Source organism: Myxine glutinosa, chromosome 1 (genome assembly GCF_964187855.1).
Source record: "Myxine glutinosa chromosome 1, kmMyxGlut1.1, whole genome shotgun sequence".
NCBI classification, from domain to species: domain Eukaryota; kingdom Metazoa; phylum Chordata; class Myxini; order Myxiniformes; family Myxinidae; genus Myxine; species Myxine glutinosa.
The window spans coordinates 279,607,870-279,630,221 of NC_136261.1; the positions used below are offsets into that span (position 1 = coordinate 279,607,870).

The 22,352-nt window shown below is 43.6% G+C and overlaps 1 protein-coding gene across 1 annotated transcript in view; it reads right to left on the reverse strand.

Annotated features, from left to right (window-relative positions):
* The window catches only part of LOC137438016 (fibroblast growth factor receptor 2), a 150,340-nt gene that overhangs the window by 58,464 nt on the left and 69,524 nt on the right, over positions 1–22,352 (reverse strand). Inside the window, exons 3-6 of the mRNA XM_068132870.2 lie at positions 15,620–15,676; positions 13,853–14,022; positions 10,904–11,027; positions 10,512–10,702 (exon numbers count right to left, since the gene is read on the reverse strand). Of these exons, the coding sequence (XP_067988971.1) occupies positions 10,512–10,702; positions 10,904–11,027; positions 13,853–14,022; positions 15,620–15,676 (542 nt within the window). The remainder of the gene's footprint in view (positions 1–10,511; positions 10,703–10,903; positions 11,028–13,852; positions 14,023–15,619; positions 15,677–22,352) is intronic.

Below are 22,352 nucleotides of genomic sequence, written 5' to 3' on the forward strand. Positions count from 1 at the left end.
GGCTTTTATAACTTGTGGCCAAGATTCAAGCTGGGAACCGGTGCAGTTTAATTTCATATCCATTTCAAGGGATCGCTCAATGCCTTCACACAGGAGATCGTGAAACGAGATGAGACGAGATAAGAAAGGAGATGAGATTATAGAGGAGATAGCAGATAAGATAGAAGGTGAGAGGATATTACCTGCAGACCTAGGTATAACAGACAGCCAAGCAGATTGGTTAGCTGCCCCTATGTAATTGGAAACTTTACACACATACTGCCCCTCGTCAGCTTCAGAAACATTCTGCAATCTCAAAACCTCCAGGTCAGAGCTGTTGATACCAGAGTGCTGGGGGGCATAGGAAGAAAAAGAAAGAAAGAAATGGACTAAAGCATGGAGAGAGACAGGGAAGAAAATACGAGATGTTTTAGAGGTACCTTCAGGTGGATGCATCTTGATAAATCCTGATGAATATTAGATGCGAACAAAATCCTCTTGATAAAGGTAGACTTTTCTTGCTCTCTTTTGTCTTTTGTCTCTCCTCGTCATTACACTTCCCTTGTCAGACATTGTGTGCATATTTTTTGATTTAACACAAGGAAACATCTTTCCCCTTTTTCTTTTTGACTCAGTTAAAACAACTTTTATCATCGTCACAGGTGAATGCACGATTATACAGTGTTGGTGGTCATTTTACATTTGAACATGAAATTCCGTTGAAGGACAATGACTCCGACAGCATCACACTAAGCGCCAAGTAAAATATGGTGGATTTGTGACTTGAAAGTTACAAATTTGCTCAACTGACGATTCAAGACCTATATACGGGCTGCGGGATCTTGGATGCATCTGAAATCAAAGTTCATGGATATATTATGAGAGCTTCCTTGTTTACACAAGGTGTAGCACAACAATTCCTTGATGCAAAAAACAACAACCAGACAACAGGAATGAATATGTAATAAAATCAGTCAGGTTCTCAATGTACATATGTAAACACAATAACAGGTGAAGCAATAAAAGGATGAAAGTCATGACATTATCAATCAAACTCCCCCTATCGGTGAATGCAGGAATTTGTAACTTGATCAGGGTGCAGGTGATAACATACTAACTCTTCACAAAAGGCACCGTGGGATCTTTAGTGTGCACCAACTAATGCTACCTACTTGCAAATGGATTATGTATTGTCATTGTTTGTTACCTCCACCACCGAAGGAAGATGGCGGTTATGTTTCCGTCCATCATTGTTTGTCTGTCTGTCTGTGAGCAGGAAATCTCAAAAAGTTATGGACGGATTTGGACGGAAATGTCAGATCCATACTTTGCAGAAAGGACGTTGCATCAGAAGGGTGGGTTAAACTGGGGGCCCATGTGCTAGCATTAGATTGTGGGTGTTATAGAGAGTGGCCTGCAAAAGTATTCCCCACCCCCCTTGCCGCTATAAAGTTTTCACATTTTGATTCCACCTGAGCTTATTTCATGATACTTTCAAATCAAACTCATTACAAAGAGCCTTCACCAACTACTTCAAAGTGATAAAGCAAAAAATGCAGATAAAACATGAATAAGTTAGATTAACAGAGAAAATCAGATTATTCTTGGTTGCATAAGGAATTCAAACCCTTTGCCTAATTAACCCTAAATTTCTTCAGGAGCTAATTATTTGTTTGAAAGGTTGCAAAATAAGTGCAATAGGTTTCACCTGTATGTAATCAGGTGTTTAACATAAAAATTAAACTCCCCCACTTATCGAAGAAATTTTAATGTGCAATTCACTCAGTCAACCAACAAGACAAACACGAAGACCAAGGAGCTTTCCATAGAAGTCAGACAAAGTGGTGGAGAAGCACCGTTCAGGAGAGGGTTATAAGAAGTTTTCAAAGTCACTCATTATCACTTTGATTGTGGCGAAATCCATCATTAAGATGTGGAAGATGCATCATATCACCCAGACTCTACCCAGATCAGGTCGCCCATTCAAATTCAGCAACCGGGCAAGCAGGAAACTGGTTCTGGATGTCATTGAAAATCCAACAATGATTTTGAGAGACCTGTAAGACTCTATGTCTGAGATAGAGGTCAGTGTTCATCAATCAACCATATCCCGTTCCCTTCACAAAGCTTGCCTCTATGGATAGGTGGCAATAAAGAAGCCATTACTGAAAAATATGCATCTAAAAGATCGTATCGAGTTTGCAAGAAAACATCTTAATGATACTGCAGGCATGTGGGCAAACGTTTTGTGGTCAAGCGAGACAAAAATTGAATTTTTTGCTCTAATTTCAAAGGGTTACATCTGGAGCAAGCATAACACTGCACATTACCCAGTCAACACTATTCATACTGTCAAGCATGGTGGTGGCAGCATTATGTTATGGGGCTGCTTTTCATCAGCAGGGACTGGCAAACTTGTTAGTGTAGAAGGGACAGTGGATGGTGCATAGTACAGGAGAATTATTGATGAAAACCTGTTCGAATCAGCCATTAATCTGAAACTGGGTAGGAGATTCACATTTCAGCTGGACAGTGATCCAAAGCTTCACCATTGACAGATGGGGCCTAAAACGATATATAGCAGGATATTTCTAAAGTTGTGTCAGATGGATTATGACAAAATTAGGTGGAGGAATTGGTTAGGTGACAAAACCAAGTCTATTAGATTTTGGTCCAGGTCCAGATCCAAATCCAGCCTATCAGTGGGATACAAAATGTTAACTGTTCAGCCCGGCGGAGGAATGTACTCTACTCAGTGCCATTCTAGTTTCTAAATGGAAAGCTAGTCTTTATAAAGAAGAACAAGAGGGAGAATTGCTGTGCAATACATGTCCCCTAGTGGTCCCAATAAATGTTCTTCTTCCAAGCAATTGTGTGTCATATCCACGAGGACAAATTATTTAGGTACATTCAAAGGCACAGAATAAGTTGCAGTTCTGTAACTTATCATAATAAAGCCATGCAACAAGTTTCAGTTCAATATATTAAAGGGTAGGGGGGGGGGGGGGGGAGTAAAGAAAACTGACCCATGTATAATACGTGATATTTTCAAAATCCAAAAAGAGCATAACTTCATGGAAAATTGACGGAACGCACCAAAACTTCAACTTTTTCTGTAACTTATCATACGAAAGCCATGTACCAAGTTTCCGTTGAATATGTTAAAGGGTGTGGGGAAAGGTGGGACGGACAGACGTACAGATGGATAGACAGACGAAGAACAAACCAATCGTCCCCTCAAGTGAAACCGGTAGGGGACTAATAATTGTTTGTGAGTGGCCAAAAGTCCTGACTTGAACCCAAATTAACAGACTTGAAGATTTCAGGCCATCGACTATCCCCATTAAACTTGGCAGGACTAGAGCAATTTTCACGTGAAGAATGGGAAAAGATTTCAACATCTCACTGCAAAGCTGGTAGAGACCGACCCAAAAAGACTCATAGCAGCCGTTGCTGCAACAGGTGCTTCTACCAAGTACTGACCTAAGGGCTGAATACTTTTGCAACCAGTGAATTTTGTTTTGTACATGTTTTTTTGCAGGTATTCTTGAAATGTAACCTCCTTCGACTATAATAGTGTTTAGTGTGATCTCAGCAGTTATGAATAAAAAAAAAGTTCATTTGGAAAAATTGTTTCTCCATAATTCGCAATGTAGCAAACATGTCATGTCAAACATTTCAGAAGTAAAAGTCTCATCAATGCTTCCATGTGAAATATCAATTGAAAGCTTAAAAAATATCTGATTCCTTGCAAGGTAATATTTCATCAGTAAATTCGGTAGCATTGTAAGTCTTAACCAATTGTATCTCCCCAAATAATAGATTTGCAAAACCTGCGAAGAAATGCCATATAGTAAGTGTTACGGATTCCGGATTTATGTGAATTACTATTCAGGTCATTTCTTATTAATGTTTATTCTATTAAAGGTTGTTGTGGTTAAATGGTTAGAAGCGCTCCTGATAACAGGAGACTGGAAACGGGATGGTGAACCGGAAGAAGAAAAAGACAAGGTCGGGAGAGAAGCGGCCATCTTGATCCTCGACCAGCTCCGACGCGAGCCGAGTCGATCTTTATCTGCTTTGGAATGCTGCGTTTGAAAAGCCCGTCTGGCGAGAGGAGTTACCTGCGCGGGGTGATTGCCTGTTACGTGTCAGGTTGCCGTGGGTTCCTGGAAGGAACCAAGCGTCCGGCACTGTTCGCCTCGACGCCTCCGAGGGCGTGTACGGGTCGCACCTTGGGCCTCGCGCGCTTTGCGAGCCGTTCACAGCCCAGAGGCCGCGATCACGGGCTCCGACCTCGGTGGCTTGCCGAGGAGGTGTGCGCTGAAGCAGCTGTTCCCGGTACGTGACGTGCACGTTTGGAGCACGTCAGCCAGGGGTCCGTTCAACCGCCCGTGTGCGGAGAAGTCGACCTTCACCTTGGTCTGGAGGGGCCCAGAGACATTGTGAGGGACAGTGACTATTGAGGGTGTCGTGAGTGGGGCAAGGGGGGAAATATATGAGATGGCCATCTTAGTAATATTGTTGATTGATTGTTGATTGTTGTTGATCGATTGGGAATATATTATTGATTAATCCGGATCCTTGGTGTGGGGTTTCTTATTGACGGGAATTCATATTGATTGCGTTACGAAAGCGTATAAATCATATATCTTTCTGGCGGGGTTCCTCTCACGGTCCGGGGGTCACCGAGACCAGGTAGTCCCCGGGAGGACCACGTAAGAGTTAAAGTGGCCGGAGGAGGCCTGGACCATACTAGTGCAAAGTGTGCTGGTGGGTAAAGCTCAAGATATTTATTCGGCGCTACCAATGGACCAATGGGGGCTCGTCCGGGATATAAAATTGTATAAAATAATAAAATAATATTTTTATTAATTAAAATTTATTAATTAAGTATTAATTGGTAAATTTTTGGGAAATTGTGGTAAAGTCTTGGGTGAAGGTTAACAGGTGTTAACAATAGGCACCATGGCGTTTGTGGCACAGAACTTTGCGGTAACCCCGAGTGAGGCACAGTTCCGAGCGTTACTAAAATTGGACCTCTTGAAATTGGCCAAACATTTTAACTTGGAGGTCCGAACTAATTTGAGGAAGGCAGAGTTGCAGACCGCGGTGATACAATCTATGGTGGGATTAGGAACATGGGACGAGTTAGCCTGGGAGTGGCTACCCGAAGAACCAGAAGACGTTGAGCTCCGGAAACTGGAGTTGCAATTACGGAGCCAGGAACGGATCAAAGAAGAAGAAAGGAAAGCAGAAAAGGAAAGAGCAGAAGAAGAAAGGAAAGCAGAAAAGGAAAGAGCAGAAGAAGAAAGGAAAGCAGAAAAGGAAAGAGCAGAAGAAGAAAGGAAAGCAGAAAAGGAAAGAGCAGAAGAAGAAAGGAAAGAGCAGAAGAAGAAAGGAAAGCAGAAAAGGAAAGAGCAGAAGAAGAAAGGAAAGCAGAAAAGGAAAGATCAGAAGAGGAAAGGAAAGCAGGAGAGAGGAGAGAAGAGAAACAAGCAGAAGAAAGGAGAGTGGAACGAGAACTCCAGGAAAGGTTAGAAAGGATGAAAACAGAGGAAAGGAAAGCAGAAAAGGAAAGATCAGAAGAGGAAAGGAAAGCAGAAGAGAGGAGAGAAGAGAAACAAGCAGAGGAAAGGAGAGTGGAACGAGAACTCCAGGAAAGGTTAGAAGGGAGAAAAGCAGAGGAGAGGAGAGCTGCAAGGGAACTCGAAGCAGAGGAGAGAAAAGCCGAAAGGGAATTAAAGGAACGTGACATGGCGCTTCAGCAAGAAATTAAATTCAAGGAGCTGGAGTTAATGAGAGAACGGGGAGAGGTACCACCCTTGCTGACTGGGCCGACACCTAGCCAGAACACCTGGGATGTGGGCAGACATGTGAGGCTGGTTCCACCCTTCAGTGAAAAGGAAGTCGCTAAATTTTTTCCACACTTTGAGAAAGTGGCTCGACAGTTAAAGTGGCCGGAGGAGGCCTGGACCATACTAGTGCAAAGTGTGCTGGTGGGTAAAGCTCAAGATATTTATTCGGCGCTACCAATGGACCAATGTGCAGATTATGAGGTATTGAAGAAGCACATTCTCAAAGCCTATGAGTTGGTTCCTGAAGCTTACCGGCAAAAATTCAGGAATGCCAGGAAGAGGGAGAGTGAGACCCATGTGGAGTTTGCCAGAGTGAAAGAAAACATGTTTGATCGGTGGTGTGAGTCAAAAGGAGTCGGGAAAGACTTCGAAGCATTGCGTGACTTGATCCTCGTGGAGGAATTTCAACAGTGTGTCCACGAGGACATAAAAGTGTACCTGCAGGAAAAGAAAGTACCAAAGTTGTGGGACGCAGCCACCATGGCAGATGATTCTGCCTTAACACACCGGATAGGGGTCCACAAACCTAACTCCTCGCCTAGACTTCAGCAGGGGAGTTATGGAACACCCGGTGCGGAGAACGACAATACATGGCGGCGGCCTCGAGAGGTTTATGGGGACAACTCTGATACCCCAACTGTTCGAAATCAGGGGGCTACGGGCCCAAGACAAACTTATTTCCCGGGGGGCCCGAGGCAGACCACGAGTTTTTCCTCCGGGCCTACTTGCGCCTTTTGCAAAAAACCTGGACACTTGATGTCCAGTTGTTACCTCATGAAAAGGGACAACCCAGAGTGGAGTCCGACTAGTACAACTCCGAATGCGATGGCAAACGTAAGAAATCGCCCACAGAAGAGTTACCAACCATTTATTTATGAGGGGTTTGTCTCACTGGAGGGAGACTTGACTAACCCAAGACCTGTTAGGGTATTGAGGGACACAGGAGCCCATCAATCCTTAATGCTTGAAGGCATTTTGCCATTGTCAAAGAGTACAGCAACTGGTGATAGTGTTCGGTTGCAAGGGATCGGTGGCTGTGTTAGTGCGCCACTTCATGTCATCCATTTGGAATCCGATTTGGTGTCAGGACCGGTCACCGTCGGTTTACAAGCCACGCTTCCTGTAGAGGGAGTATCTGTGGTTATCGGGAATGATTTGGCCGGGGGTCAGGTTTATGGTAACCCGGGGGTTGGTAAAGAGCCCAGCAGGGAAAATAACACCACACCAGCTCGTGATGGCGACAAAAGTACCAAGTTATTTGTAGGGGGACTGAACTTCAAAACAAAGGAAGCAGTTCTGACCTCTGTCTTCAACAGATATGGGCCGCTGGTGGAAGTGCGGTTGGCAAAAGACAGGGAAACGCAACGGTCAAGAGTGTTCGGCTTTGTCACGTTTGCAAGCACAAAAGATGCCAGAGAGGCAGAGAAGAATTGGAATGGTAAGGATTTGGAGGGTCGGACCATAACAGTAGGGAAGGCATTTCGTAGGCGTCGAGAGGTCTACAGAAGAGGACAACTTGGCGGTAGTTTGGGTGTTGGCAGCAGCCGATATTACTATGGAGGCTCCCAGAGTTACGGCATCTCCCGAAAGAATGATTGTCAGAGCACTGGCCGAGACGGAGACCGCCAGTCAGGTAATTACTGGGACAAGTGGTCCCACCGTAACTGTTAGGAGTCCGGAGAAGTTGAAGCACTATATACGGCGGAGCCGCCGAGCCTGGGTTCCTACACGGACTAACCGTGAACGCCACATTCTTAAAGGCGTCCAGGTAGTGAACTTTCCTGCACGGACTAACCGTGAACTCCACGTTCTTAAAGGCGTCCATGTAATGAACTTTCCTCCCCGGACTAACCGTGAACTCCACATTCCTTAAGGCGTCCATGTAGTGTATACTCAGCTTGGCCTCCCGAAAAAGTGCTATCGAGTTGTTTAACTTTGGGGTTTTGGTCACCACCCCTTAACCGGCATTCAAGAGAAACTAGAAGTTGTTGACGCTTGGTCCAGAGTGAATTACCTTTGGAATCTCTGGGGGTTTTGTGAAATGTTGTTGCTTTATTTTTGAGATGGGATAATTGTGCCCGGGGGAACTGATGATTTGGGGTGTGAGGTATCTTGTTTGTTTATCAAAGTTGGCCTGCAAAGAAAGTTTTCGCGGTGTTCAAACTTTCTTTCTTGAAGGGGGGGGAGTGTTACGGATTCCGGATTTATGTGAATTACTATTCAGGTCATTTCTTATTAATAGTGGGGCGGCTTAGCCCAAATATTCAAAAGAATTGTGCATTTTGTGAAACAAGCACCAAATTTGGCACAAATGTACATTAATATGTTGCGAACATTTTCAGATATTGGGCCACTTGAAATTCCGTAATTTTTTTTTTCAAATTTTTTCAAATTTCGTAATTTCAAATTTTTCGGGTGACACCGTCACAATTTCGGTCTTCGAGGCCGGCCGATAGGCAAAGTGTGACCGGAAGGGACGAGGTTCTCCTGACCACGTGGCCCTCGATCTGGGAAGCGAGAGGCGTTCCATTAGTGGACGCGCCCCTCACGCCCGACTTTTGGGCGGCCCCGGCAGGCCGTTTGTTTTGACGTTCCGTGACAGGCCCCGCACCCCCACCTCCGGGCCGACCGGAAGCTTGTGCTGAGTACATCATACCTGAACAACTCAGTGAGGCAGAACACAGCAGTGCACACCAGGGTGACCCCTTCAGTGCATAAACCAATTAACCTGTCCACTGCAGGGCATATAGAAATGAAGTTATTTTCTGCATATAATAATAATATAAGTTCAGTTCTATATAACAATTTCTGTTATCACCACTACCACTACAACTACCACTACTACAAGCTTTGTCTGGAATTTTGTGGACTAACAGACAAACAGACATACAGACAAGCTGGGATCAAAACATTACCTCCTTCCACCATTGAGTGTAGAGGTAAACATCATGGAAATTATATCATGCCCTAGATTTAATTCATGCTTACCCGTGTATTTGCTTCACTGGTTCACAAGGTCTTTTGCATACATGTAATTCAGACTCTCGTCTTCATTGCTGACCACACAATGTTCGCAACATATTAATGTACATTTGTGCCAAATTTGGTGCTTGTATCACAAAATGCACAATTCTTTTGAATATTTGGGCTAAGCCGCCCCACTATATCGGCCGGCCTCGAAGACCGAAATTGTGACGGTGTCACCCGAAAAATTTGAAATTACGAAATTTGAAAAAATTTGAAAAAAAAAATTACGGAATTTCAAGTGGCCCAATATCTGAAAATGTTCGCAACATATTAATGTACATTTGTGCCAAATTTGGTGCTTGTATCACAAAATGCACAACAGGTTTGCTATGCTGCTACACTATAATGTTTATTCTATTAAAGGTTGTTGTGGTTAAATGGTTAGAAGCGCTCCTGATAACAGGAGACCGGAAACGGGATGGTGAACCGGAAGAAGAAAAAGACAAGGTCGGGAGAGAAGCGGCCATCTTGATCCTCGACCAGCTCCGACGCGAGCCGAGTCGATCTTTATCTGCTTTGGAACGCTGCGTTTGAAAAGCCCGTCTGGCGAGAGGAGTTACCTGCGCGGGGTGATTGCCTGTTACGTGTCAGGTTGCCGTGGGTTCCTGGAAGGAACCAAGCGTCCGGCACTGTTCGCCTCGACGCCTCCGAGGGCGTGTACGGGTCGCACCTTGGGCCTCGCGCGCTTTGCGAGCCGTTCACAGCCCAGAGGCCGCGATCACGGGCTCCGACCTCGGTGGCTTGCCGAGGAGGTGTGCGCTGCAGCAGCTGTTCCCGGTACGTGACGTGCACGTTTGGAGCACGTCAGCCAGGGGTCCGTTCAACCACCCGTGTGCGGAGAAGTCGACCTTCACCTTGGTCTGGAGGGGCCCAGAGACATTGTGAGGGACAGTGACTATTGAGGGTGTCGTGAGTGGGGCAAGGGGGGAAATATATGAGATGGCCATCTTAGTAATATTGTTGATTGATTGTTGATTGTTGTTGATTGATTGGGAATATATTATTGATTAATCCGGATCCTTGGTGTGGGGTTTCTTATTGACGGGAATTCATATTGATTGCGTTACGAAAGCGTATAAATCATATATCTTTCTGGCGGGGTTCCTCTCACGGTCCGGGGGTCACCGAGACCAGGTAGTCCCCGGAAGGACCACGTAGCATAAGTAACGTCTTCTCTAATTGTCTGTGAAATTCCATGGTAATCGATAAAGTACCAACAATACACTAGACGTTTTGTTGTAACAGGGTATAGTTAAAAAACAAAACAAAACAAAAAACAAAGTGCTTATTGCAGTAACCAGTTTGTCAATTATCAATTATCTTTATATTGAATTTTGGCAATTACACAATGGATTTTAAAGTGGTTCACATGCATGAAAAAGCTTATTTCATATAGATTCTTAAGATGAATTGGATTTTTACTCCAGTTATTTCTCAGCGTCAAATTAGCTTTGAAGGTCAACGAATCATAAGACCCTTTACAAAGCAGCTCAGCTTTTGCAAAAAGAATTGTTGTTGTTTGGGCCAACGCAAATGACACTGCAAATATAATCTTCTAAGACTACTTCTTAAGAGCTGCTATACAACAATGAAACAATTGAACAATATTTGCACTGCCTGGCACAAATCACTCCTGAATGGCAGTACCTTGAGAACCTCGACGTAAGGCTGCCCATCAGGCCTGTACGCGCTGCCATTCTGCTCCACATGCTTCAACCACTGGATATGCGGCTGGGCATCACTGTACACCTTACAGTGGAACTTCACATCACCACCTATCACCACCGTCTGATTAGCAGGCAGGCCTGCCTGGAGGATGGGTCGGTGCGGGGAGCGCTCTAAGCAGGCAGATGGGTGGGAGGGGAGGCAAATTGATTATTGTTTGCCTGTTTAACACTGTATGTTTCTAGTCCTCCTTTCTGTCCCCTCACCCTACCCCCCACCCCTCCTTCTGGCTCCCACCCAAACCTCTCTTCCACCCTCTTAATTTCCCAGCTACGTAATTCTCCCTGATGGAGCACTCGGCCTTGGGCTCATACCAACTACGTCCAGCTGGTAGGTGTGATTGATGGTCCCCAAGGCGTTTTCCACAATGCAGGTGTAGTTTCCACGGTCTGACGGTACCACACTCTCCATCACTAGACTCCAGTGCTGATGTCTCAGCTGGGAGAAATAAGGCAAAATAATGTACACGTTTGTTAAAACTACAAATTCCTACTACAATACAAAAAAGCCATCTCATATGCAAAGCAAATGATGCTAATTTTACCTGTTCTATTCAACAAACGGGTGAAGCTGGAGTGTTTGGTGTGATCCCAAATAAAAGAAAGGACCCTTTACCCTGTGAAGTCTGCATGACGTCCTCAAGCTGTGGCATAACCAAAAGCAATTTGAGCGTTGGTAATCCTAAAGCCAACATCGAAACATCCCATTTGATTGCAGCAGTGGAAAAAGGAGGGGAAAGCCGAGGCTCGGGCTGACATTCCACTCTGCATTCCTGTGAAAGTTTCTGGGCTAACGCAACAGCTCACTCTGCACAACGTCTTGTTAACCCTCTCTCAAATCACTCTTCACCAACCTCCCCCATCCCATCGCTCACCCAGGTCTTCTCAGGATTTCCTTAAGTCTACAGAGATTGGAGTGACTGTAAATTGAAGTCAGCATCCCAATTAAACGATGATATTCTGACTACTCTATTAACAAGGTTATCACTCCTTAGGCTCTTTGTTTTCAGTCACAGAGATAATTTCACCAGTGCAAGCCAGCATGCTTGCTTTGTATTTGGGATTCCTGTCACAGTGGTACCAAGGCCATTCAGCCTTACTTGTGCGCCTCGAGCAGGAAATGAGGTCAAAGGGCAGATACTCTTAACATAAACTGGTCAAATGTCTGCTTTCTACCAACTCTTCTGCGACATTCTTTCAACAACATTAACTGCCGTCTTTCTTCACCTGCACCCAGAGTTCAGGTCAACCAGTTAATTGCATGCAATCTTCCTCGATGTGTACATTCTCTCCATTTAGGCAAGTTTGTGTCCCATTTTTTTTCTAAATGGAATTGCAATTTCACATCTGTTGTTTTTCCTTCCAAGTGCCTCAAGGCAGTTGTCTATCAATATAATTTTACGAGTTAGCAATGTGTTAAGGATCAGGTAGTACAGTACTCGAAATGATACGTTCATGTGAAACAACAATTTCAGCTTTTGCAAAAGAAGGAAATACTGTGAAGAGCAAGATGTTTTCCTTTATTCCCTGAACTACCAACTCTCTAGTTTTACATTCCACATCCCCTTCCTACAAGCTTTGCTTTTACAACCAAACTTACAGTGCCTTCAGAAAGTATTCACACCCCTTGAGTTTTTCACATTTTGTTGTATTACAGCCTGAAGTCACGAATCAACACAAAATACCCCATAATATCAAAGTGGAAAAAACATTTCAGAATTTTTTTACAAAATAATAAAAAATAAAAATCTTAAATGTCTTGAGTCAATAAGTATTCAACCCCTTTGCTATGACACTCCAACCTGAGCTCAGGTGCATCCAATTTCCTTTGATCATCCTTTAGATATCTACAACTTGATTGGTGCCCACCTGTGGCCAAATCAATTGATTGGACACGATTTAGAAACACACCTTTCTAGATAAGGCCCCACAGTTGACAGTGCATGTCAGAGCAGAAACTCTACCATGAAGTCAAAGGAAATGTCCGTAGAAGTCCGAGATATAATTTTGAGGAGGCATATATCTGGGGAATGGTATAAAGCAATTTCTAGAGCGTTGATAGTTCCCAAGAGTGCAGTGAACTTCATCATTAGGAAATGGAAATAATATGGAAATACCCGGACTCTTCCTAGAGCTGCCATCCGCCCAAGCTGAGCAACCGGGCAAAAAAAACTTTGGACAGAGAGGTGACCAAGAACCCAATGACCACTCTGACAGAACTACAGAGTTCCTTGGCTGAGATGGGAGAACCTGCCAGAAGGACAACAGTCTCTACATCCCTTCACAAATCTAGGCTTTATGGGAGAGCGGCCATACAGAAGCCACTCCTGAGAAAAAGGCACACGACTGCACACCTGGAGTTGGAAAAAAAAGGCAAGTGAAACACTGTGACAGCATGAGGCAAAATATTTTGTGGTCTGATGAGACTGTGGTCTGAGATTCAGAATGCAAAGCACTACATCTGGCAACCGAGCGCAGCTCATCACACACCTAACACCATCCCAACCATGAAGCATGGTGGTTGCAGCATCATGCTATGGGGATGCTTTTCAGTAGCAGGAACTGGGACACATTGTAAGGATAGAAGGAACAATTAATGGCACCAAATTAGAGGCAAATCCTTCAGGAGAACCTGCTTAAGAGAGCAAAAGACATTAGACTGCTGCAATGATTTTCATTCCAACAGGACAATGACCCCAAGCATATAGCCAAAGCAACACTGGAATGGCTTCAGAGCAAGAACTTGAAAGTCCTTGAGTGGCCCAGCCAAAGCCTAGACTTGAATCCCATTGAGAATTTGTGGAATGACTTGAAGATTGCTGTTCACCAACACTACCCCATCCAACTTTAATAATAATAATAATAATTCATTTATTTTGTATAGCACTTTTCATACTGAGCTAGAGCAAATCTGCAAGGAAGAATGGGAAAACTCCCCAAATCCAGATGTGCAAAGCTGATACAGACATACTCAAGAAGACTCAAAGCTGTAATCGCTGCCAAAGGCGGGGTTGTATTGACTCAAGGTTGAATATTGATGTAAATGAGACATTTTAGTATTTCATTTTTAATTACTTTGTAAAAAAATATAAAAGATTCCACTTTTACATTATGGGGTATCATGTGTGGATCAGTCACAAAAAAATCTCAATATAATCCATTTTAAATTCAGGTTGTAACACAACAAAATGTGAAAAAGTCAAGGGGTGTGAACACTTTCTGAAGGCACTGTAGATCATCATATCTCTCATGTCCATGACTGACCTTGATGCCTCCAATGCGATGCTCTGTTCGAAAGTATCGCCCATTCTTGAGCCAGTGGATCGTGGGCTGTGGGTTGCCCGAAGCAGGACAGCGAAACTTTGCAGTGCTGGCAGCTGGGAGCGCATGCAGCATCTTTTGCATTTTCTCAGGGTTTGTCCAGTTTGGGGCACCTGGAAGAAGCAGGTATACAGAAAACAGAGAAGTATATGAGGAAGATAAACTGTGAATGAGGAAATAAAGTTTTGATCAAGGAACAGTACAAGTTTAGCAAGGGATATGCACTTAGGAATGGAAAGGGATCATTGATCAAGCAAAAATAGTCAAAAAACGAATGCAAAAACATTCATTTAGTTAACAGTGTGAAGTTAAGATCAATCGTCAAAGGGATTGCTAGCTCAGTGATGCAGAAGCATTATACACAAAGCACTAAAAAGAATGAATGCGGAAGCATTACATACAAAGCAACCAACACACCTTTAGTTATTACATTCGTACATAGTCATATTCTAACCAATTCATATTTTGGCTGGAATATAGATAATAAATCATGTAGTGCTTTTTTTGTGCGTAACCACATTAATTGGCAATGAGGCAATGGGATCAGCTCTGAGATTGACTTTAACCATTAATTTCATGCCGGGAGGCACTTCGGGCTGCCGAGGCAGTTCAATTGGCTAGGGAGGGCACCACTCCAACGCAGAGTACGCAAATGGCTCATTTTTCTCAGAGTTGTAACTCATTTTACTGACCTCGGAAAGATGGCAGGCTGAGTCAACCCACCTGGTGTTATTTATGGCACGACAGGGGCTTGAACCCAGGACCTTAAGATCTTAAGCCAGCCACGTTAACCGTTGAGCCACCACCAGGCTTGAGATTTGCAGTAAACCAGAGCTAAAATAATTTCTCACTGCAATTTAAATGAATAGTCATGGACCAAGTATTTAGGAGTTCTCCTGCATACCCACATTAACAAGCACATCAATATTTAGTTTAATTCCTGGATATTAAGCTTAATTGCATTTTCCCTTCACTGGAATTGAAATTGTAGAGATACATTGGATAAAGTCAAAACAAAATGTGTAACTTGTTTACTCAAGCTCGTGCAATTCCCTATACAAATGGCAAATTGAAATGGCTCTCAGAAAGCCTTGCGCCAAACGTCCTTGTTGACGTCAAGTGGAAAATTTCAGTTTTCTATGCTTTTGCATTCATGAGACGTGCAAGATGCAGTAACTTGGAATACTATTTCTATTTCATTTCATTTCATATTATTTCATTACTATTGCAATGTTGATGTCAAACAAGATGTGCTGTAATGAGTTTTGAACAAGTTATTTTGGACTCGTGGTCACCCTGTGAAAAATCACCAACATTTTAGGACAGACATCACTTCCTTGATGACATAATATGTGTTGCTTGCAGACAATAACTAATTGCCTGTTTCAGACTCTTCGCGTCTGTGTACAATTTTACCTTCCTCCTTATTCTTTGAGAGATATTATTGAATGTCATACTCGTACTTAAGACCTTCAGTTTACAATTGCAGAGAATGCACCAAATTCAATTCGTTCTGTTCCACTCTCAATCTCACGAGGAGGAGGTGTGCAAAATTTTGACTTTGTACAGCTAAATGTTTTTTGGCTATTTACGCAGATGGATAGATAACTGAGCAATATTGCTTCGAAGTCTGACAAATCCTATATACAGTAGGAATAAAACCATGATGGACGAAGGGAAGTATTATACATCAATGAGATGGGTACAAACTTTTAGCACTGGGTTCATTCTGAATCCATCGCCTTCCGTCCAGCTCGTCATAATCATCTGAGGTGGTAGGACAAAGTATGGCATGAACATGGCATGTGTATATACATGTAACAGGACAATGTATCGTGCTATTTCACAGCATAATTAGACACAACAAAAAGGGAAAATATCAGGTACTCAGTTTGAAAAAAAGAAACTTTTAAAAATGTCTTAGTTCAGTCTTAATTCACAAAAGCTGCAGCAATCAACTTTTGTAGTCTCACACAAAGGCAAAGCTCAGGACCTGAGTTGTGCTCTGGTGAGAGAATAAAAAAAAAAGTTGGTTGCTGCTTGTCACAAGCATTGTCAATAATCACACTTAAAAACTAAAACCATTTCTGTTTAGTATAGTTTGTTACAGCAATGGCGATGTAGTTCACTGCAACGGTGTGCCGATTTGATACTTGTTCATGGCATGCTGCGATGCTGGTTAGATTGTCCTCTGTCGTACTCCTAACCCAAAGTTAACTAACCTATTCAGTTCGGTAGCATTGTATTGTAAGTTTTAACCAATTGTATCTCTCCAAATAATAGATGTGCAAAACCTGTGCTGAAATGCCATACAGTAAGTAACGTCTTCTCTAATTGTCTGCGAAATTCCATGGCAATCGATGAAGTACTAACAATATACCGGACGTTTTGCTGTAACAAGGTATTGTAAGCACAAAGTGCTTATTGTAGTAACCAATTTGTCAATTATCTTTTTTTTTTGTATACTTAGTCGAGGCTAGTATGAGAGCTAACACATAGAACATATAACAAAGGGAGTAGGAGAAAAGACGGGGTGGGGGGGAGAGAGAAGTACACCAACAGTAGGGAACAGGGACATCTGTGGAAGAGAGAGGGGGCTGGGGTGGGTACGCAGGATAAACAAGATGGACACCGCAGGGGCTTTCAGGAAAGAAAACAGGGAATTTGAAGGAGGTAGGTTTGGGGTGGATTTATGGGGATACAAAAGATCAGGTTTTGAATGGGAGAAGATATTAGAGATGGTGGTGAACAGCTGTTTTGAAGACCTGGAGGGAGGAGTGGGATTGAAGAGAGTGTGGGATTTTGTTCCAGAGGTGGAAAAAAAGAGGAATGAAGGAGTGAAGATGAGCAGAGAGTCTTGATTTTGGCAGTTTCCCCAGAAGAGGGTTGCAGGCAGATCTTGTGCGTCCTGAAGGAATATTTGGGGGACAGAGCACAGACAGAGCAAGGCCGGAGATGCAAGGCCGGAGAGGAGTCGGTAGGTTGAGAAAAAGAGGATGAAGAGAACAGAGAGTAGGTGTAATCGAGTGGCAGAGCCAGGTTTAGGAACCCCCTGGTCCAGTTGCAAAATCCACCCAAAGACATTTAGCTTTAAATTGTATTTTGGCAATTATACAATGGATTTTAAAGTGGTTTGCATGCATGAAATTGAAGATACTTTGGGTGAACCTTTTTTTTCCTTTTTGGTTTAGTCGGCAGCTATCTTTATATTACAAAGATAACTAGAAAATAGAATTTGACGCAAATGAGTCAATGGATATAGCCAACACCCATATTAGATGTCAACCACTGTTACGTTTGACCCCTATTAAAGGTCATTTGAAAAATTAAGCATCACATGAGAGAGAGAAAGAAAGAGAGAAAAGAGAGGCAAGTAGAAGAGTGGAAACATCGGATGCTTATTATTTGTAAAATTATTTTTAAATGGTCCACCTTTGACCTGTTGAACACAAAATTGAAACCATTCATCTTTGCATAGCATTCCATATTTGTGCCAAGTTTGGTTAAAATCTCTTCTGTCATTCACAAGCTATTGTGGAAACAACCCATAGACATTTGACCTTTTCAACCCACAGTATTGTTGCAGTCGCCAGAGTATTCCCGTTTCCCAGTTCCAATACAGCCCGTCGTGTCAAAACGACCACAACCATCACCCGCCTCAATGACTTCCTGTCGGTCTGCGTATGACGACCTATTTACTGTACAGATTGAAGTTCAAAAGCGGGCGAAGATCGCACTGATAGGCGATCACGTGACGGATCTTAATCTTCAGCCGAGCAACCAAGTCACGTGATGTGAACACCTTCAGCGGTGTTAATGACAGTTAATGATGGCACACACAACTCAGCCTTTAACCCTTTGAGTACGGATGACGTCCAGTGCCGCAACTCGCGAAAACGTTTTGTGTACTGATGATGTTACCACACGTCATCGACTATACCTATAAATAGATCGTCAGTACGTGGTTGCATTCCCGTACCAAAATGCCAAATTAATCCCATACCGGGGGTATTTTTATCAAAAAAAAATCCCATACTCAAAGGGTTAATGGGGTTATTTAACCAACAGATGAAACTGCCAGAACAAGCAGAATCCACCAGGTCCAACATTACAAACCTGAACATGTCAGATTTATAATGTATTTGGATAAATGTACATGAGGGATGGGAATACAAATGAAGCAATCACAACACAAATCTAGATCGCCCCCCTCAGGGCCGTATGACCTGCTCCGAGCCAGCACGCTCCCAGCGCCAATGGTGCCATTCTACTAAACCTACTCATAATGAGCCACTCTTTCAGTCTGCTAATGACTCTTGCACCTTTGCAATTAAAAAAATAATAATCAATAATCAGCACCAACACTAGAATGGCATCCCGTTCCAAAACAGCCGAATCCCATCTCCCTAATGCCAATGAAAGGGGAATAATTTTGTGCTTACCGCACGCTCCGCAATCTCTCGCACCTCAGGCCCAATCCCACACTCCTGATAACCAATGTTGCAGTCGCCAATGTTGACCGCTTTAATGTACAGATTGAAGTCCCCAAAGTGTGTGAGGATCATGTTGATCGGTGATCACGTGACAGATCTTAATCTTTGGCCGAGCAACCGAGTCGCATGGCGTGAGCATCTCTAGTGGTATTAACTGCAATCAATTATCCTTTAGCAGGGTTATTTTAACCAGCAGATGATACCGCCATAATAAACAGGATCCACCCAGAGACAAAGTCAGGTTTCTAAGTATTTGGGTAAATGAACATGAGGGATGGGAATACAAATGAAGCAATCACAACACAGCGCTATTTATAATTAAATCTTACCCACTACGAAACCATACGTGCCGCTGAACCACAATGAGTAGCAGATTCTTAATTATCTATGTCCTTAAGGCCTTCACTCATACGACAGTAGATAGACTGAGAAAATTCACGAGCCAACAAGAGAGTCGTTGGCAAACCCACAAAGTTGTTTCAGGGTAGCTCAACTTGTGTATGGAAATTGTACCGCACTGGGGCGAAATAAGGGAGGACGACTCAGCGGAGTAGGTGCGGCATCCGCAGGGCAGAGCTTGGAGTCTATAGATGCGGCTTCCACTTTGCTAACTCAATTTTAGCAGCCTCCCAGCATCATATCGGACAAGTTCTCAACACGACCTTTTGGGCCCCCACCTTTTATAAAGTCTCTCGCCAACGTCATGGGTGACGTTTACACCCCTCCCCTCTCATTCACCATTGGCCCTTGTTTTTTGCGAATTTAATGTGTACTGTTTTTCATGGAAGGTGAGAGAGGTGTTTGGACTAATGTGTACATGGCTTGTACAAGGTGCGTACACATACAAGAGGTGGGTGGAGTAAGGGGTCCATATTCCACCGTGTATTAAACAAAATTAAATTCCGCTCTGGAAAAATATAACCCCCTGATTACCAAACTCAATGACATTAGTCCTTGAGCCAGACCAAAAGTAATGCTCCGGCGGGGGGAGTAATTCTCATTATGATTTTCCATTAGACCAATGTCTCAAGTGTCAGAAAAGGTGTGATGGACATCTGAGAACGGTAGCTTAGTGCCCGGATGGACGCCATCTTTGAAACCACCCAGCTCGAAAATGCCCATTTGGTGGGGTACATTGTTGCACGTGTATCTGGACTTCTATACTAGCTATCGATGTGCGGTTGACGACTAAATATACGTCCGATGTGTACCGTCTAAATAAAAAATAATATGAAGCATTTTGTTTTAGATTAATTATTATAAAAATCAATTATCGAAAAAAAATCATATATTTTTCAATATTTTATTATTAGACTTGTACTTTTTTTAGTGAAACAACACTGGTATGATTTTCCAAATTATGCATTGTGCTACACCGTTTATCTGTCTATAAAAATAACTCAAAAACTAAAACATATCATCCACCACGAGTTTACAACAAATAAATGTAAAGAGGCATAAAATGACTTAGGCCGCCGCTGGCATTATCTATTCTGACGATAACGCAAGTTAGGAATGTCGTACGGAGAGGATTTTAACACCATACGATATCTAATAAGCAGGCGGAAATTGTTACATAGGAAATCTGCACTTTGGTGGCCATCTTGGATTTCAAAATGGCCGCCAATTATATTAATTATTCATTACTAGAGTTTGGAAAGACGTATGGAGCTGATTTTAACACCATACAATGTATATTCCTAATAAGCAAGCGGAGGTATCATTGAACATGTCATGTTTTAGTCAAATAACACCGGTATGATCTTCCAAATTATACATTTTGCTAAACCGTTTATCTGTCTATAAAGATTTTCAGGCAATTTGGCCTGCATTATAATAGAGAACAACATATGCTATACAATATACAGTGCACACAAAGTTAATCATCAGAGTCGCCATCAGAGTCATTGGCATCCTGAGCCACGATAGCATCATCCTGCACCATGTTGGAGCATCCCTGCAGCTTACACACAACAGTGCACTTCAACCCATTCAGTATGCAGGAGCAATCTGACGGTCGACACGTCCTTCTGCATGTGCATGAGATGAGATTCAAGACGACATCTGGAGCTGGTAGACCCGCCATCCATCGGATTGTGAGCGAACCGCCATCATCGAGTTCCCAACCATGTCCTGCTGATGGTGTTGGGACGTCTGGTAGGTTTTCAAGGCTGCGTCGCCAGATAGCCGCCTGATAGTTGGCCCTAAGCGTATGCTGCATCAAGGAGTCTTCACAAGGCGGCAATTGTCCAGATTCGATCTGGCCCTTCTTTGCACAGAACATGTGATAACGGAGCGAATTAACACCGACGATCTTCGTGTTGTTGGCGTACAGCTGACACGTGAAGGCCTGAATGCTATTGAAGACGTCTGTTGGTACATTCCACGAAGATCCCAGATCTGTGAATGCTTGAAGATACAGCTCATTCGCTTGCACAAGCTTCAAAGCCTTTATCTTTCCTTGGCTAGCCAGAGCACTCACAGTGTCACACCCGCTCCATGCATGAAGCCCTGGCAATGCACTGCAAACTCCAGACCCCAATACCGCAGCCAACTTTCCAACGTCGATCATTCTGACTCAAACCTTTGTTCCTCGTCTGATGAAGAGCTGACTATCGATGGTTCTGCTGAGATGAAGACTGATGATCAGAACGTCGGTGTCATCTGCCACTAAGATGATCGTCTTGTAGTGGGTAGCGGCGTGCTTTGCGTGGAGAAACATACGCGTGTCTGCTTCCTCGTGGCTACATTCGAGTGCTTGCACCAACTTCCACCTATCGCGGGTCAGTACCAGACATTTTTCACCACAGGTGACATACAGTGTTCTGTTGCCTAGCTTTTCGCGATTTGTTTCATGTTTCCACGACTCCGCCAGAAACACAACCAGTTTCTCCTTTGTCTGGCTGCAAGCAAGGAGACGCCGCCAGTTCATGATTTTGTGTGCGGGTCTGATCTCGCTGAAACTGATGCCTTCATTTGAACCGCGGTTCACACGCTCAGCTGCTTTGATGGATTCTTCTGTGTATGTGTCAAAGACAACATCGATGCGCTCACTGCCTTGACCAGCGTGAAGCGCTGCAGCAAGGATGCGGTCAGATAGTTCTTCGAACGTGTCGTTCTCGCCATGCATCTTTTGTATGAGAGCCATCGCATCAATTATTGTTGCACTTCGCTTGTCAACGTTCTCGGCTGGTTCCACAAGACCTTCCATGTGTTTCGCAAGTGCAGCTTTGTTCGTTTTTTTCATTGCCCCATCAACGTTTGCCAAAGACCATGGTAACGGCCCTAGTGGGTGACAAAGGACAAGTTGCATGTCGAGGTTCCTTGTCTTGGCGATGAGTATCATGGTGGCAAACAGTTGTCTGTCAGCTCTCAGGACGATCTCCTTGTTTGTGCCCTTCACAACTTTCTGCTTGATCTTACCAAAGGTCTTCAAGTTTAGCTTGTTCAATGTGTCATGAAAGCCTGTTCCCTCTTCAAGACGTTTCTGGAAGCTTTGATACGCCGCTTCCCCCTTTTGCAGGGTGTTGAGTAGGTCATTAGAAACGTCCTCCCTCGCAGCCGCTCCGGTAGATATACTGAGAAGACATGACGGATCATCGGCGAATGGATTGGTCCAGTCATTTTCCAGTAGATCACAGATAGCTGTGACGCCAGACTCATCACGTTTGATGCGAGAAGTAGACAAGTCAGGGTGCTTGGCGTGAGATGTGTCGCTGCCATTCACAAGGATAGTTTCTCGTAGTTGCCTCAGTGCAGTAGCCCGATTTTCTGCAGTTAGATAGTATCGTGACACAGCCCCTTGTCGAAGACTAAAACCTCGTGTTCCTCCAGCTGTTTGCGTATCTTTGTTTACTGTTTCTTCTGTTGTCTGATCAACAGCGATTCTGGCAAATGGATTCCCTGGTCTAAGCTGTACGGAGAAGTAGCCTTGATTGAAATGCCTGTAC